At 38.2% G+C, this 19,311-nt stretch overlaps 1 protein-coding gene across 1 annotated transcript; it reads left to right on the top strand.

Annotated features, from left to right (window-relative positions):
• Positions 1–6,721: 6,721 nt before the first annotated feature.
• On the top strand, positions 6,722–19,138 carry LOC139318605 (lysosomal acid lipase/cholesteryl ester hydrolase-like). The gene is made up of 9 exons (XM_070946124.1): positions 6,722–6,847; positions 8,323–8,440; positions 9,825–10,023; positions 10,925–11,034; positions 11,742–11,875; positions 13,138–13,278; positions 14,057–14,128; positions 17,880–17,951; positions 18,905–19,138. Exons 1-9 carry the CDS (start codon positions 6,722–6,724, stop codon positions 19,136–19,138), a joined length of 1,206 nt encoding a protein of 401 aa, XP_070802225.1.
• The last annotated feature ends 173 nt before the right edge of the window (positions 19,139–19,311 follow it).

Genomic DNA, 19,311 nt, shown 5'->3' with positions numbered 1-19,311 from the left:
TGAGCTTTAACCCCCCCCTTCAACTCCGGGCCCCCCACCCTCCATGCCGCGCTTCACAGCCATACCCGGCCCTCCCCTTTGTGGGTTATCCCCCATACCCATGGCCCTACTTCTAAACCAACCCACCCCCTCCCTGGAACCCCTTAAAAAGTTAACTAAAAATTTATATAAAAAGCCCCTCGACCCCCTCTTCGCGGCATGCCACCTCTCTGGGTTTCAAAGCCCGTCATCGAGGTAGGCCTTCGATAACGTAGAAGGCCAGGCTTGTGAGAGGGGGGAGTCTTGCAAGGCAAAGAGCTCAGCCGGTGAGTACATCCTTAAAAAATCCACCTGGGGAAGATGGCGTAAGGCCAAGGATTCCATACTGATAAATTTAAAAAGGAGCCATGCCCCACAAGGGATAAAAGGGGGCGTAATTGCTTGGCAGGCTTTATGATGGACAAAAGTTTAAACTCTAAAGAGTCACATCGTGAATCCTGCACTTCGGCTCAGATATATTTTGGACTAAACTCTTGTGGATAATTTGTCGCTCTGGAAACGGACTGCAGATAAGGCCTCTCCTGCTTTTTGGGAGTACTAATTGGACTTGGTAGGCGTTTTACAGTTAGCTGCCAGAACTCTTGTCTACCAGGTATTCTGGTCTGTTTATACAATAAATTATTGGCAGGTGTATTTGATACTGCATTTGTCTGTGTGAGGACAGGAGACAGAACAGACTGTGACTCTCAAGTGAGCTTACTCACCAAAGCAGAATATGTCTCATTGGCTGTTTCACTAGTGGGAGTGCCAGGACTAGCAGTTCGGAATTCCAGAAACTTAAATAGCTTGGCATGCACCCAAGCAAAAGGTTTAAATTTGACTTCCTATGCATTGGATGCCCTAAACAGAGAATTGAGACAAATCAGGGAGGCCACCCTTGAGAATCAAGCAGCAATTGATTACTTACTATTAAAACACAACCATGGCTGCAAAGAATTTAAAGGGTTGTGCTGTTTTGACTTGGAACAAAGCTCAAAAATTGTAGACACAGAAGTCAAACACCTAGAGGAACTGACACAAAACATTGGCCACAGCCAGTCATCACTAGACTTCTCTTGGCTCTTCTCTTGGTTACCAGACTTGTCTTGGCTCAAAATTGCCCTAATGAGTATTGTCACTATCTGTGTACTGGGAGGCCTTATGTGTTGTCTCTATCACTGCATCCCTCCCTGCCTCAGCTGCATAAGGACTTGTAAGCCAAATCTTTCTCAGCAGAAGGCAGGAAATAACCAAGCAGCCCTCATGATGGTTCAGATTGACCACGAGTATCAAATTTACTCAGACCTAGATCCAGCCAAAGAAAAGGAAGATGGAGAAACACCTATTTAACACATGCGCACACAAAGAAAAAAAAGTGGGGATTGTAGGAGGGGAACACCACCAAGACAGTGCCAGGGCCAGTAAGACATAATAAAACCTCATAGTACAAGATCAACTCAGAAAGATAAAGGCACAGGCATAGGAAAACAACCTTCCCAAAATAGAACACATAAACTTCAGGGCCATTTAGGAACAAAAGAGGACCCACGGAAATGACATACACAAAAGAACCAGGAAATGTCAGGAAAGAAACTATTGAAACAGCAGAAACTAGAAAAGCAGACAAAGGAATGGCAGAGGATTAGCTAAGGAATAGATTTAAGCAATCTATTGCTCAAGCGATCTGCTAAGAGTTAAGGCGGGGGTAAGGGCTTACCTGATAACAACATGATCAGCTTAAGGCAAGAAACAAATAATAAGAGCAGAAGGAAACAAAAGAACACGAAACCAGATGAACAAAACAACACCCAGTCTCAAATAGGGAAGAACTAACATAAGAAAACGCAGGGCGATCCGTGAACACACACACAAAGGGAGACCCACAAAAGCAACAAAAGAAACAAAGAATTTCCTTTGTATAGAAAAGTATAAAAATGTACACTTATCTTGTAACGATGTCAGCTCACCCAGGAACCCTGGTTCGTGCGCTTGCCGGATCCATCTTCCTGAAACGATAATAAAAAGAAACCTGTTTTCACGCAGCTCACTTCACTCGTTAATCTACTCGTCGTGCCTGCCATGCTCTTCCAGCCGGGAAATTCAAACCCTTTTGGGGGAAACCTCTACGGAGATTCAACAATATTTTGACAAGAAGCTGCAAGGAGATTATGAATAAAAGGCAAAGCATAGCTGGAGGGCTGGAAAACATAATACAAAGAACAAGGAGTGACCAAGACACCCAGGAAGAGGAGGAGCCAATTGGAAAAATAGATAAGTAGAATAGATAAACCAACAAATAAAATGAGATCACAAGAAGGAGATAACAACAAAAATAATAATGACTGATGAAACAAGCCAAGGGGGAGAGTATTTTAAAGGAATTAAAAAAGGAACTGGAGTTGCAGGAAGACTTTTTTTGGAAGAGAGATAGGGGCAAGAGTAGATATTTTGAAAATTAGAAAATGGAATAGGGCAGAGAAGGGAGAAATGTTTAAAATGATTGGTCAAGACATGGAAGCAGATAGAAATAAAGATCCAAGAGAGGAATATAGGAGGCAAGCTAAGAAACAGACAATTAAAGCTTTAAAGCAGGCAAGAGACGATGGATAGAAAGGGAATATTTTTAAATATAACAGTGGCATAATTAAAAGTTAGAATAGGGATGAACACTAGAGAGAGGGGGATTAATGGAATACACATTTTTATACAATAAAGTGAAGTAATAACAAGAGGGGAAATTAGAACTTGAAGTATGGTATTATTAAGCATGCTTGAATAATATGGTGATTGGCATAAAAATAACATTGAAATATTGAATAACTAAATAATGGAAGATTATAACTTAACATAAATATGTGTATTATGATTAGAACCGTATACAGTAAGCCTGCTAAATGTAACAAATATGATTAATAATATTTTATTTGTAGTAAAAGGAATAACACTTAGAATATGGTGATTGGCATAAAAATAACATATTGAAATATTGAATAATTAAATAATGAAAGATTATAATTCAACAAAAATATGTGTACTATTACCAGAACTATATAAGCTTGTCAAATGTAGTCAATGCGATGAATATTATTTCATTTGTACTAAAATGTAAGACACTCAGTTGCCACACTGTTCATGCATTGATATATTTGTAAAAAACAAACAAACAAAAAAAAAAAACTTGGGGTAGGGGGAAGAAAAGCGGCTGTAAGGAAAACCTCATGAGCAAAATTTTCTCCCTGCAGATAAAAACACCGAATTCATGGATACTCAGAGAGGGTGATGCAGTGGTGAAATCCAAATTTGTTACTATCGGTTCTGTGGGCGTGGCTTGATGGGCGTGGCTTGGTGGGCGTGGCAGGGGAAGTATACTGCAAAATCTCAGTTCCTACCCCACTCCAGGGGAAGAATACTGCAAAATCCCCATTCCCACCCCACTCTGGGGCCAGCCAGAGGTGGCATTTGCCGGTTCTCTGAACTACTCAAAGTTTCCGCTACCGGTTCTCCAGAACATGTCAGAACCTGCTGGATTTCACCCCTCGGGTGATGTCATCAGAGCTATGTTGACTCCTTCCACATGTTCAGCATTTTTAAAAAAAATCTTTCACATTGAAAGGTGACTGAGTCTTCTAGAGAGATGATAGAAGGGCTAGGAAATTAATTAATCCCCTGCTAGTTAAATTCATTTAAATGAATCTACACACTGAATTTGTTTTCCCACTCAAAAAATATTGGTGCCTTCTTTCAATAAAATAGTGAATGAAAACAGAGCTTTGTGAGCTTCACTCACCTAGTTAAATTGCTATCGACCTCTCCCTGTATTAGCTCTGCTTTAAAACACTGCTTTTTTAAAGCCCTTCTTTCTGATCTAGTGATAGCTCTAATTCTGATTGACTGTCACATGGCATGTCTTCTCCTTTGAACACCTGGTTGCTGTTTTGTGCAGCTCTCTTTGACTGGGTTGATGGTCATACACACTTCACAAAATTGATAATTAAAATTTTGGTTATTATCTGGCAATTCATCTAATGATGGCCAGTTACATCAATGAACTGTCTTTGTCCAAGGTTTTCCCACCCCTTCTACAAATTTATCGTTCTGCCCACCCTATATTTTCCAGTGGGCACTCTTTCAATTTCTACCCAGGCTGGGTGAAAATATTGCTTTCCTCACCACCTTCCACTGTACTGCATAGGTTTCAGTTCCTCCTGAAATCTCTTTTTTCTATAATTTACATTCTGTTTTTATGTTTAGATGGTGGAGGGTGCTTAAAGACTTTGTATTTTGTGTATTTTGCTCCCTCTGTAAGGGGAAGGCAACCCCATCCAAAAAAGGGATATCTCTAATGGGAGGAATCCACATATGGAAATAGGGCAAGGCAGCTATTTAACAAACAAATATCCATAAACGTTTGATCAATCTGGTGCCTCCTAGATGTGCTGGACTGTGTCCAGGATAGCCAGTTGTAGGATGAATTGCCTATGCGTTTCTTTTGCTCCTGGCCATTTGATTCCAAGAAATAATTATAGTTATATTTGGTCTACATTTTTAAATTATTTACTTGCAACACCCTTGGGTTTTACAAAAGTTTCCTCCAATTAAAATGGATCTAACAGAAACCAATTGAATAAATACGACAATTTCTTTTGCTGTTTGAGTCAAGATGAATAAGTATTCTCCCATCCACCCTCTCATAAGGCCTCCATACTCAGATTCAATGAGTAGAGAAGAGATCAAAGCAGCAACATTCTATTAGACTTCTTGCCAAAGAAGGGAGTAAATTCATTGGTTAGTGATAGCTGACTGTATCCTTATTTAAGAAGCAGTTCTGATGCATGCTGCCTTTCCTGGATCTGGGAAACAATGACTGATTTCTAGCTCTTATGTGATACTTGTGTGTGGCTTCTATCTGTGTAAGAAACCTTGCATCTCTGATCTTTCCACTGGATGACTGCCCTGACTTGGCTCTTGGAATCTGGACTGGATTTGGACTCATCGTCTGAATGTTTCTGTTAAAAACAAGCTTTTTCAGGCAAGCTCCTGTTTTGTTTACATATTTTGTTCACTGTTTATCTCTCAAGTCTTGAAGTGAAGTGTTAAATTCTGTTGCCCCTAAGTGTGTGTGTGTATGTTAGTGTGCTAATAGACTGGCTAAGAAAAGTTTAACTAAAATGTAATGGTCTAGTATCTAGTATCCGACAAACTTTGACCCGGTATTCATCATTTATTTGGTAACCCTAGACCTTCTCGATGTCGGCTACCTGGTGACTCACTACATTATTCCTTATGGGAAAAATTTGCTTGGTAGTCATTCTTTTTGGCACTCATCACACCTCCTGAAACCAATAAACAATGAGTGCAAAAACACCTCTGTACAAAACCTCTAGCACCATTCGGCATATCCTATGGTTAAGATTATTGAATGCAACTATAATAATAAAACCGAGGGAAGAACTTGAACCAGAAGGTTACGTATGACACTGGTTTACCTATCAACAACTGAAAGAAAGATTTAAACTGGATTTTTGAAAGCTATGGATTTGACTTTGTTAAAAATGAATTGGACATTTCATTCTGTGGCAATGGTGATCATATTGCTAAAATCTATAAAATGTTATTGAAATTGAATTTAGAAAATGAACATGTAAAACATTGTATGATTCAGTCATACAAGGAACTTTGGATATAATGTGATGTTTGAACAATGGGAAAAATATATGGATGAAGGGTTGAAAATTCACATTAAACTGCAATCTAAAAGAAAATTTGTATAAGATAACGTATCATTGGTATTTAACACAAGATAAGTTATCTAAGATGTACAAAGGTATGTCAAATGAATGCTGGAAGTGTAAAAATAAACAGGGGACCTTTTATCATCAATGGTGGACATGTGATAAAGCAAAAAACAATTGGAATATGATTCATATTTTAATACATTTTTTTTTTTAAAAAATGAAGATATAAATGAAACCAGAGCTTTTCCTTTTGGGTTTAATGGAAAAAGAACTGAAGAAAAAAAAATGGAACTTTGTTATTATATATGTTGACAGCAGCAAGACTATTGTATGCACAATAATGGAAGGACACTTCTATTCCTACCGTAGACGAATGGTTGCAGAAATTGATGGAGTTAGCTGAAATGGGAAAATTGACCCAATAGAAAATTGCTTTTCTATTTACTTTTGTATTTTACAATACTTTATAACTCAACAAAAAATGTTAACAACAACAACAAAAGATTATGGAATGCAACTATCTTATTCGAATTCAACAGTTGGGAATCCAAAGGAGAGCTGAGCAGATGGCCTCAACTACTTTTGTTTGGTTGGAAAATTCATCCTAGAGTCCTTTTTCATATCATTTAATTCAAAATGGAGGTACAATAGGTGAAACAGGCAACATGGGAACATGAGAAAAAGATATATATAAATCCCAACCAGTAAATTCTCTGTTGCTTAATCTTGATGTAGATCCTTATCTACCTATTTGTTAATCCACTGCTGAAGTGAGTTTAATTATTTTTCAGCATCATTCAGATCAAAGCCATTTTCTAATTGGCATTGACTTTTTCCCATTCTCTTTAGAAGTAAAATTCTGCTCAATGGGCAGATAGCAGAAGATATTTCAGAGCAACTGGTGCTTTGTATCTTCGGGAAGGTCATGTTTATAAAAGTTAATCAAAGACTGAATTGCTTCCTATAGGATGAAGATGAGGAGTTTCATCATAATGGTTTATTTATGCCATGAAATGCTCAGCTTGGAAGAACTGGAAACTTCAGAAAGTCTTGACACTAACTATAACGTGAACCCTGAGTGTTTTATGAATATTGTACGTTAAATCCTTTTTGACTGCTATATTTTGATAGGTGCAGCCAGATACATAAAAGAAATGCAAAAGAGGCATCACTGCCAAATCTATAACCTTCAAAGGGTTATTTATTATATTTACTCCAGTATGATGTTGAAATGTTTAATACTAAATGCTATTTTATACAATGTACAAACTACCAAATAATGAGAGTAAAGTCAATTTTAATTTTTAATTTAGTTTTTTATATCCAACCTGTATTTTTCTAAATAACTCAAGAGGACAAATATAACCCAGTACTCATTCTTCCTCTTATTTTCTCCACAACAACTACTCTGTGAGATGAGTTGGGCTGAGAGAGTAACTGAGATTGATGTTACCCTGTCATGCTGATGTCTCAAGTATATGTAATTTAAAATTCTTTGCTCAATCTTTATCCCTCGATCTTTATGATACAATGCTAGAGAAGAATTGCAAAAGAGACTGCAGCAATGAGCTGGGTAGAGTGGGATCTGCTGTGGGGAGGAACTGGCTGTCTTTTATTCTGTAAACATGAATTTAGGATACAGAGGAAAATTAGCCACATCGATTCTTTTCATCCCCACTTAGTTTGCTTTCCTCATTTATAGTGAGCCTTAAAAGGATCTCAAAGCCTGATGGAAATGATAGCTTTGAAAAAGGTTTTTTAAAAGGTTTTATCGTAAAAGTATTCTGAGAAGCAATTCCAAATGTTTCAATAGAGAAAAAGAGGAATCTTTCTACAGGTTCAGTGGTTCTCAACCTGTTGTCTGAAGATCTCTGGGGGGCTGAGGTTTCATCACAGGGGGTCCATGAAGATTTAAGAAATGTTATGATTTAAATCTTGAGTTAATTCTTGGGGGTTCGTGGCCCTGGTCCATGGCCAAAGAAAATGTTTAAAGGAGGTCCATGAAAAAGAAAAGTTTGAGAACCGCTGGGTTAGGAGAAATTTGAACATTAGGCAATATGGAGGGTAAAGAATAATCCTTTGCAATGCCCCCCAAAATTAATTAAAAATTTTTAAAAGTTTTACAGACTTGGTTCTGATAGCCCTTGCACTAAGCATAGAGTAAGAGCTTTGCAAATGTTAAGCAATTCCATCTACACGAATCTGCATGGAAAGAAAAACTTGAAAATTATCTGCAGGGTTCTGTGCATTCTACATAGAAGTCAAAAGAAATACATATTGAAGGCTTTTGAGATTCCCAGTTCCCCTAATGAAAAAAAAAAAACCCTTGCTTTTATTTTTGTCTGTGTCATTCAAAATACTTCAAAAGTTTATCAATGTTCTTAAAACTTTTCATTCCACTGGCTTTGGGGAAAAGATCTCCATCTTTTGAAGGTTTATATTTTTGGCAACCTCCTTTTTTAATGTTCCTGAGCTTTCTGCAGTATTCATCATCTTGTTTGCCCATTTTGTGTTCAGAAAATATAAGTTCAGACAAGTTTGCTCTGTTATCTTTCTTTTCTATTTATAGAGTGAAATTATCCATTTTCATAACTATCCAAGTGAGAAATATCATGTTGAAACAGAAGATGGATATATACTTACCATTAACAGAATACCACACGGAAGATATAATGGTGCAAATAAAGGTAAGACCATGGACAAATCAAATGACATCCAATGGCAGTCTGGTTTAAGAAACGGCAAATGGGCTACTTTTGCGCTCCACAGCTGTGGAAGCACCTTTTTCCTCTTCAGATCTGAAGTGATGCACCAATCTATTCTCGACAAACCTATGTGCCGTGCAAGATTCTTATAGAACATGGCTGAAAATACTTTTCAATAATTGAGGTGGAATGATCTATCTCTTCCAAGTGAAATGTGATAATTTCAGAATGAACACCGACATTTGTATTGGGTGTTACAAGAAATTGTACTGTAAACTTCTCCTTTCAATAGCTTAGAAAAGGAGATAGTCAAAATGTCTTGAAGGACCGACTGACTGATTGAGATTTTTGAGAATCTTACACTGCTCTTTTTAATTAAAAAAAGTTTTAAAAGCAAGAATGATATAATAAAATAGCAAACTATTGTGACAAATCATGGCAACAGATGTTGCAAGAAAGAAACTAAGGCCAACAAAAACAAAACCGCCCAATTAGAAACTAGAATGAGAATTGTAATTTTACTAGAACTATACCAGACCTTTACAAATAAATCCATATTAGGCGCTGTATAGGTGCTGCTTCAACCAAAATTAATATCTAATTTGGATTCTAATTGCTGAAGGTTTTTACCCTTGATTTTTGCTGAAATCCTGTATCATTTATAATTTTAAAAAGGTCAAGAATTCAGGAAAGTAGTCTCATAAGAAGACATCTGTGAAATTGTCTATTAAAGAATGTTTAGGATCCAATGGAAACTTCTCATGAAATGTTTCAAAACAAAAATCGATGATTTTTTAAAAACGTACAAAGGTGAATCCCATTTAAGAAGCAATTGGAAAATGTTTTAGCTATTAAACCTGCTTAATAGTCCAATGCATAATTTAATTAGGTTGAGTCTTGAAAGATTAAGAAAAATATATTCTCAATTTGTGAGTATACTGAGGCATCCTGAAGTATTGTAGATCATGATACTATTTATAAAACAATGGATAATCCAATAGAATAAACAGTCTAGTCAATTTCTTTTAAAGAAGAAGAGTTCTACAACCTTTCTATATAAGAATCTAGATTTGAAGATTATACCATATCATTGAGAATATATCATAATGTTGGAGACAAAGGAATGGCTTAGAGTAGATCCATTGAATCAATAAAACCTCAGTTCCTAAATTCTATAGATTTAACCACATAATGATCATGTTTTCATTCCAGACAGCGTAACATATACTATTTCTAATAAGAGATTGTAACAATGTACCACAAATGTTGATTCTTTGCAAGTTTTATTTGCAGCCAATACTTCAATGGTTTTGCAGTCTTCAACAATCTGGCTCGTTTTTAAAAAGCATCTCTTTTTATTTTACAGCTGCACGACCTGTTGTGTATTTGGTACATAGTGTCATGGGAGATGGTTCCCATTGGGTTTCTAACCAGCCTCACAATAGTTTTGGTTTCATATTAGCAGATAATGGTTATGATGTTTGGCTTGGAAATAGCAGAGGAAACATCTGGTCTTCAAATCATAAGACAATGAAGCCATGGCAGAATGAATTCTGGAACTTTAGGTAAGAAAATATAAAAGGGATAGCAGATTATAATGAATTATTAGCTTAAAAAGATAGGAGCAGGAGGCAGTTTGTTGTAGTGGTTAAGGCATCAGACTAGTGTATGACTTCTAATTCTATCTTTGGCATTACCTGGGAAAGATATAATGATGGAAATTACTTTCCAATCCTATTTACTTTCCATTGGGCATAGTGGTGGGTTTCAAATTTTTTTACTACCGGTTCTGTGGGTGTGGCTTGGTGGGCATGGCAGGGGAAGGATACTGTAAAATGTCCATTCGCATCCCAATCCAGGGGAAGGTTACTTCAAAATCCCCATTTCCTCCTGATCAGCTGGGACTTGGGAGGCAGAGAATAGATGGGGGTTGGGCCAGTCAGAATTTTTACTACCAGTTCTCCGAACGACTCAAAATTTCCGCTACCAGAACTGGTCAGAACCTGCTGAAACCCACCTCTGATTGGGCAGGAAGAACAGTTCTCTCTGGTTTGCTTTTCCTGGGATTCTGAAATATTTCTTTCCTAAACTTGCTCTCCCTGCAAGGTCAGCCATGTATGTTCAGCAATTCTTCTTAGCAAATATTTTAATTACATTCAATCTAGTGATATCCAGTGAACTGGATAGTTCCAAGATTAATCTAAATCAGGATCTGGGTTGAGGGTATTAATCTGGTAATACTAGTTCAACAAGGTCTGTAGTCTTGCAATCTATTATTTTCTCCTAAGATTTCCCAACAACCTGATCTTGATTTCCCTCTTCTACAATCCTTCTTACACTTGCACAAATATCTTTATGGCTTTTTTACCTTGTGATCCTTTCCATGCGATCAGCTGATCTACTTTCTGAGCAAGATGACCTAGGCTGGTATTTATAAAGCAATGGGCTTCCTTTGTTTCTTCCTAGTTTTCATGAGATGGGATACTATGACATTCCAGCCGTCATAAATTTTATCCTGAACAAAACCAAACAGCAGCAGCTTTATTATGTGGGCCATTCAGAAGGCACAACTGCCGGTAAGTCATTCAGGCAAATCTATGAGCAGGGATGAATGGGGAAAACTAATACAGTCTACAAATTGCAATTGTGCAACTTGCAGTGAACAATTTGAGAATTCCTCTCTCCTGACAAATAGTTTATGGAGGAGGTCAAGGCAGGAAGAATTGAACAAATCAATTTCTGAATTTCTATTAATCATGAGCCACTTTGTAATGTTGGCTCATCTAACCCAGCCCTTCGTCTCTAAGTGTGGCATGCAATTAGCCATGCCACACTCTAGACAAAGAAAGATAAGCCTAGGACTTTTGTGTGTAAACAAACTGTTCTAACATAAAGTGATAGTCTTGTGTTTCAGCAATTTTCTTCTGGCTGATCAGTGAAGGCACCTGAATCATGTAATGCATCTTCCCATTGTGAAGATGAGAACAGGAAACAGATATTTCTCCCTCCGCTGCATAAATAAATAAATAAATAAATAAATAAATAAATAAATAAATAAATAAATAAATAAATAAATAAATATCACACTCATCATGCAGTCCAGCTGTTTGATTGCAAACCAAAGATGCATTCTCCTCCATGCATTGTGTATGAAGTGCACAATTACTGTATACCCTGCAGAAATGCAGGAGGAAAAAGAAAAATAATAGTTGTTTAGTGTAAAACATTGCTCTCCTATACAGTTGAAAAGGTCAGTTTCTTTGCAAAAGCTTTTTTTTTCCAGGTTTCATCTCATTCTCTACTTGGCCAGAACTGGCTGAAAGAATCAAGGTCTTTTTTGGAATGGGACCTATAATCACACTAACATATACTACATGTCCTCTAATAAAAATGTGGACCCCTCCTCTGCTATTACACGTAAGTGCTTTTGGACTCTGTTGATGCATAATTGAGTCAAGTGCCTTATTCCAAAGGAAGTAACAGTAAAGTAATGAAAACAGCATAGCTTGGAAAAGTGGGCGATGACCCTACCCCCTCCTGATATTTATCTCTAAGACAGGGAGGCACAAATAGTACCTCCTGGCCAAAACTTGGCTTGGGGGGGGGGTGTTGAACAGATTTGCCTAATGTGCCAATTGTGCCCTTTCCTGGATCAGGAGGTCTTCCTCATGGTCCCTCTGGAGACAAAAAAACATGAAGAACGATTACAGGAATTAGGTATGGCCAGTGTAGAGAAAAGAAGGACTAGGGGTGATATGATAGCAGTATCACCTCCCGTACTGACTACTGCAATGCCTTCTACATGGGGCTGCCCTTGAAGACCACTCGGAGACTTCAGCTGGTGCAGAATGCGGCCACACGGGTTGTGATGGGAATATCCCGACACTCCCATGTTACACCTCTCCTATACAACTTGCATTGGTTGCCGGTTGCCCTCCGAGTGAGATTCAAGGTGCTGGTGATTACCTATAAGGCCCTACATGGCTTAGGCCCAGGATATTTGGGGGACCATCTGCAGCCAGCAACAGCTGCCCATCGCCCGGTGTGTTCCCACAGAGAGGGCCTCCTCAGGGTGCCGTCGGCCAGATAGTGTCGGCTGGCAACCCCCAGGGGGAGGGCTTTCTCTGTGGGTGCACCTACCCTTTGGAATCAACTGCCCCTGGAGCTCTGGGTGGCCCCCGACCTCCGCTCTTTCCACCGTGACCTGAAAACATGGCTGTTTCGTTTGGCTGGTCTGGACTGATGGGGTTTTAATTCTAATTTAATTTTAATTTGTTAGTCTTAATTGTACTTTTAACTGTTAAATTATGAGATTTGGATTTATTTTTTTAACTTTTTATTAGATGTTTCTTAACTGTTGTGAGCCGCCTTGAGTCCGGCTGGAGATAGGGCGGCATATAAATAAATAAATAAATAAATAAATAAATAAATAAATAAATAAATAAATAAATAAATAAATAAATAAATAAATAAATAAGTATCCCAGTATTTGAGGGGCTGCTACAAAGAAGAAGGGCTCAACTTATCTTCCAAAGCCCCAGAAGGCAAGAAAAGAAACAATGGATAGAAACTAATTAAGGAGAGAAGCAACTTGGAATTCAGGAGAAACTATTCAGGAGAATATTTGATTTGGATGAATTACATCAATTCTAATTAATTAATCAATTAATATATTTCAGACACTGTATGGCTACCTAGGAATTCTGCAGTATCCTAGTACTCTGAGAAATCTAAAGGTTGCGGTTTGTAATTTTCAACCGAAATTCTGCGAATCTATTATGTCTTTTATAGCTGGTTCTAACACTCCCAATTTCAACCTGGTATGTATAAACGAAAACTGGATCAGGCTTGGTTTCTATTAAATACATTTGCAATTCCAACCCTAACCCTAACCCTGCAGATCTGCCAGTCACAAACATGGGGGGAGGGGATAGAATCTGGCCATTTACAGAAAAAGTTTGCTAATCCTTAGATGAAAGCCTTTTTTTAAATTTTAAGTAAGCCAAAGCTGAGCTTTACTATTAACATTTGGATTTCAAGATTTCCAGGAAGGAAGAACTAACTTTTGTGCAAACGTTTTAGAACACGGGGTGTAACTGTGTTCATTATACTGGAACTGAGAATTTTCCAAGTTATTTTTAGCAAATGTCATGCCAATAAAACTGAAGAATCAAGCACCATGACTGTTCGAAAAACTAATGGCTTGTATAAAGAATCAGCAAACTGGAATGAGAATTGTTTTAAAATGAAAAATACAAAGCACTGCATTCTGAGCTGCCCCTTTATATTTCTGGCTAGTTGCAGGATAACAAATGGCTCTAGTCATCCAAAACTATTGATGTTTGTGCATTCAACTTCAAAATACAAAGTAACCACATAGCAAATGAATAGGGTAACCTCAGCTGAATTATGAAAATTAAACCTATTACACTGCACATTACTAGACAGTATCCTGGGTTGGGGATGTTCATCTATTGTGTTAGGTCTATTCGTGAATGTAAATAGACCCACAAATTTACAATAAGCTCTAATTGAATTTTTACTACACAGCAGATGAAATTAATTAGAGAATTAAGATGAAGAATTATTTTATTTCAGAGTCGTATGGACATGTATGTAGCACATTCTCCTGCTGGAACATCTGTACAAAATCTTCTTCACTGGAAACAGGTAGGTTTTTGTACCATATATTGAATCCAGTTCTAACCATACATAGGAGAGTACATTAATCATTGTACTATATATGGGTTTCTTCTGACTAACTCTGGATGCAGCGGAGCGATATGTGAATTTATTAAATGTTTCAAGCACTAGTGACAATCACAAATAATAAATCACATAAACTGAATTATGCTAGGAGGAGTAGACACAAATAGAACAAGTTCACTAGTAGAGTGGTGTGGGTTGGAGTGGAATGGTATGGTATGGTGTGGTGTGGTGTGGTGTGGTGTGGTGTGGTGGGTGGGGTGGGGTGGGGTGGGGTGTGGAGTGGAGTGGAGTGGAGTGGAGTGGAGTGGAGTGGAGTAGAGTAGAGTAGAGTAGAGTAGAGTAGAGTAGAGTAGAGTAGAGTAGAGTAGAATAAAATAGATCAGGTAAAAGAAACACACCAAACAAATATATTTAAGTATATGATTTATAAATTCCCTTGTTATAATAAAATTATACCTAAAGTGAACCATTCATGATCATCTAGTGACAGAAAGGGAGAAAACAAATTGAATATCTGAAACTATACAATCCACAGAGGTGTTTAAGGTTTAAGGTTTTTTTTTAACTAAAAATTGATTAAACATCATTGACTAATTTAAAGTAAAAAAATCTGGCTATGAAGAAGAGCACTATATCAAAGAAGGCAACCTAGAATTGTAAGATTTGTGACATTACCTAAAACTGCCTCTTTTGGGGGTAATAATCTGCAGCTTGTAATATCTGGAACTACATTGAGCTCATTCAGCATATGATGTTAGCATACAAATTGTCTATTTCAGCTGCAATCTTTATTATTTCTATAGCAAGTCTCCAGGTAAAGACTTTTCCTGGTTAAAAGATGAACCGTAGTTAAGAACGGAGCTTGCTGTATTGGTTGCTTTCAATGGTTCAATTTCATTACACAATATTACTTATACAGTATTATGCAATAAAACTGTTCTGGCTTATGTACAAATTTGAGCTAATGACATACATACATACATACATACATACATACATATATGTGTGTATGTGTGTGTGTATTCGTAGAGTTTCACAGGTAGAGGTATGCAAGTCTTGGCGTATTCGGGTCTTTTCCCATGTAAGATTGAGGGTATTTTGGCGACATTTTGATGAGGTCCCACTTGTCATCTTCAGGCTGTGTCTTCGGCTTCGTGCCTGTGCGAACAAAGCGTGATCGGGGCTGCCGTCTCTCTATAAATACTGGTGGGGAGGTGTGGAGTGCTGGCTTTGTTGCTGTGAGCGGGTTGTTTGCCTCTGTTGTTATATCTTGATTGGTTGATGGAATTGATGTTTGCAGATTAGTCGGCTGTTTTGTAATGTTATGAAACAGCTGACTAATCTGCAAACATCAACTCCATCAACCAATCAAGATATAACGACAGAGGCAACCAACCCATTCACAGCAACAAAGCCAATACTCCCCACCTCCCCACCAGTATTTATAGAGAGACGGCAGCTCCGATCACGCTTTCAAGATTTTGCAGAAGACCAGCATGGATGGGACCAAAGAGCAGGCCCTCTTGCTGGATGGGACAGATACAAATGCTCTGTTTTACACATTGGCAAAAAAAATAAAATAAATAAAATAAAAACATAAAATACAAACTGGATGCCTACGACCTTGTAGATGACCCTCACTATGTCAAGGACCTCTAATGATCTAAGTGCCTGAGCCCAACAACATTTTGGCAACAATTTTGCCAAAAAGGCATCATCGGTTTTTAACTTAATCTTGTGTAGCTTCTTCTCTGGTAATATTTTACTTCTAACTAGAGCATACAAAACATTTGCTAGACCAATTCTCGATTACAGCTCATCTGTCTGGAACCCACACTGCATATCGGACATTAATACAATTGAGAATGTCCAGAGATATTTCAGGATAAGAGTCCTCCATTCCTCTGTTCGCAACCAGACTTGAGATTTTGGGTTTAAGACAATTTAGAACTATGCCATCTTCTGTCCGACCTAAGTGTAGTACATAAAATTATCTGCTACAATGTCCTACATGTCAATGACTACTTTAGCTTCAACCGCAACAATACATGAGCACACAATAGATACAAACTTAAGGTAAACCGCTCTAAACTCAATTGCAGGAAATACAACTTCAGCAACAGAGTGGTCAGTGCCTGGAATGCACTACCTGACTCTGTGGTTTCTTCCCCAAGCCCCCAAAACTTTAACCTTAGACTGCCTACTGTTGATTTCACCCCATTCCTAAGAGGTCTGTAAGGGGTGTGCATAAGCGTATTAACGCGCCTATCGTCCCTGTCCTAATGTCCCCATGTATTCGTAACTATCACATGTATTCATACCCATGCTTATACATTTCATGTATTCACAATCATGTTTATACTTTTTCTGTAATCTTATATATGCTTGACAAAACAAACAAATAAATAAAAAGATAGATAGATAGAGACCTCTGGGGAGAGACGGTCTCATAAATAACAGAGGGGGAGTGGGAGTAGAATGTCCCAGCCTGCAGCATCCATCAGTTTTCATCTGGCTAGCATCCTGTCAGTGTGTGAGAGAGTTGAGGGGTGTTTGGAAACTCAAACAGTATTTGCTGTGTGAGCAAGAAGGAGACAGGAAGGAGGCTGGGCGTGACTTTTTTTTTTTTTAATTTGATTTATATGCCGCCCTTCTCCGGAGACTCAGGGCGGCTTACAATGCGTTAAGCAATAGCCTTCATACTTTTGTATATTTATACAAAGTCAGCTTATTGCCCCCACAAACTGGGTCCTCATTTAACCTACCTTAGAAAGGATGGAAGGCTGAGTCAACCTTGAGCCTGGTAAGATTCGAACCTGCAGAAATTGCAGGCAGCTGTGTTAATTACAGGGTGCATTAAACCACTGTACTACCAAGGCTCTTATCTCGAGTGTTCTGTAGTAAAGCTGCTTGCTGCTGTGAAAGTAAAACTGAAAGTGAAACTCCTTTCCTCTGCTTGTGTTTTGCATTTGGAACAGATTTCTTTTGAGGTGGGGAGGGGAAGAAGAACTCCTTAGCATCAGAGTGTGGAACAGATTTCTTTTCAGGTGGGGAGGGGGAGTAGAACTCCTTAGCATCAGAGTGTGTTAATAATAAGATAGGAAATACTAATGTTCTGATGGTCATTTGGAAAAATCCTTTCTTAGTGAGCACCTAAAAGCAAAGAGGAACATACGTGGCAAATTTCAAGTTTGTAGGCTTTATGGTTCTAGAGATTTCATGATTACAATGTGAGTAGTCTTGCAGAAGAACAACATGGATGGGCCCAAACCGGCCTCCAGCTGATAGTACCAGTGGTGGGTTGCCCCTGGTTTTCACCGGTTCTATAGAACTGGTAGTAAAACTGGTGGGAGGCTCCGCCCACCGACCCTAACATTATCAGAATGCTTTTGTGCATGCACAGAAGAGTGCACACGCGAGCAAAACGAGAATGCGCGTGCGGCCCCATTGTAAACCGGTAGTAAAGGTAAGTAGGACCCAGCCCTGGATAGGCCAGAACAGGCCCTCCTGCTGGATGGGACAAATAGAGACCACTGAGTAGAGACGGTCCCATAAGTAATTGAGTCCCAAGCCATGAAGACTTTGTAAGGTGACAACCAGCACCTTGAGTTGCATCTGTATCTGCTATACAATGTAGCTTGTAGAGCAGTGGTATGTTATCAAAATGACTGGTAATTCTTTTATTCAGTTCTGTAACTACTACTCATTACAGATCTATCATGAAAAGGTGTTTCAAGCATATGACTATGGCACTAAGGAAAAAAATATGGAGAAATATAACCAGGTATGAAAATAAAACAGTTTTCCTGTGAAATATGTTGTTCCTCATTTGTAGCTTGTCTTTGCTCTAAGGATTGTCATTTGTCTTATGCCTGGACTTGTGGACTTTCCTGGTAATATAGCAGAGGTGGGTTTCAGCAGGTTCTGACCAGTTCTGGAGAACTGGTAGCAGAAATTTTGAGTAGTTCAGAGAACTGGTAGTAAAAATTCTGACTGGCCCCAGCCTCATCTATTCTCTGCCTCCCAAGTCCCAGCTGATCGGGAGGAAATAGGGATTTTGCAGTAACCTTCCCCTGGAGTGGGGAAGGAATGAAGATTTTATAGTATCCTTCCCTGCCATGCCCAAGCCACGCCCATCTAGCCACACCCACAGAACCGGTAGTACAAATTTTTGAAACCCACCACTGTAATATATGTTTATACATAATATATGTTGTTTGGGGGAACTGAGGGAGGCTGCCTTCAAGGTAGCATGGGGTGGGGCCTTACTGGCCATTGGACACTTCTTGAGGGCAAAAAAAGGACTTTCTAAAGATCTGCCTTGCCTTGATCATCATCAATTTTAAACTATGGGCCAAATTTAATTATTTTAAATCTATTTTTAATCGCATTTTATGTATAAATGTTTTATTTTGGCTGTTCACCGCCCTGAGTCCGAAAGGAGAAGGGCGGTATAGAAATTTGAATAATAAATAAATAAATAAATCACCTGAGTCATGACACGCTCTGACCTGATCAGTAATGTAATGAAGGCAAACATCAGAGTTAAAAAACCAAACCAAACACATTTAATCTACCACCCTCAGTTTCATCTCAGGTTTAGTGTTTGCACTGAGTTCTATTACTTTGTTTGTTCACCCACTTTTTTGAAAGTGGTAATTTGCAATATTTTATATGTTGCATCTCTTCCTGAGCAGTTTTTGACTAATTATTTAAATTTGTTGCTTTTCTTCCCAGACGACTCCTCCTGTATACAAGATAGAAGATATAAAAATACCCTTTGCATTCTGGTATGGTGGAAATGACTTATTGGTGAACATAAAAGACCTCCAGGCATTATTAGCACGGCTTGGTAACGTCATATATCATCAACATGTTCCTGAATGGCAACATCTAGATTACATTTGGGGACTTGATGCACCTGAGGTTATGTACATGCATATCATTGAGATAATGAAAAAATATCAGTGATTCCTCAGCAGTGATATACAAAGAATGCATGTTGTATGATGACAATTTAAAAACATGCCTTAAGGCTGCTTTGAAGTCTTAATACAGCTGAGTCGATGAATTTGTTGAAGTTTGCAATCTGACTTAATGCTATTTTTCCAAATAATATTTATATTAGCCAATCATTTCTTCTA

The sequence above is a fragment of the Pituophis catenifer genome, unplaced genomic scaffold, assembly GCF_029215685.1.
Source record: "Pituophis catenifer annectens isolate HBS135680 unplaced genomic scaffold, rPitCat1.0.hap2 SCAF_6, whole genome shotgun sequence".
NCBI lineage: Eukaryota > Metazoa > Chordata > Lepidosauria > Squamata > Colubridae > Pituophis > Pituophis catenifer.
Note: the sequence above shows the minus strand (reverse complement) of the source record. Positions and strands in the feature narration are given on the sequence as shown.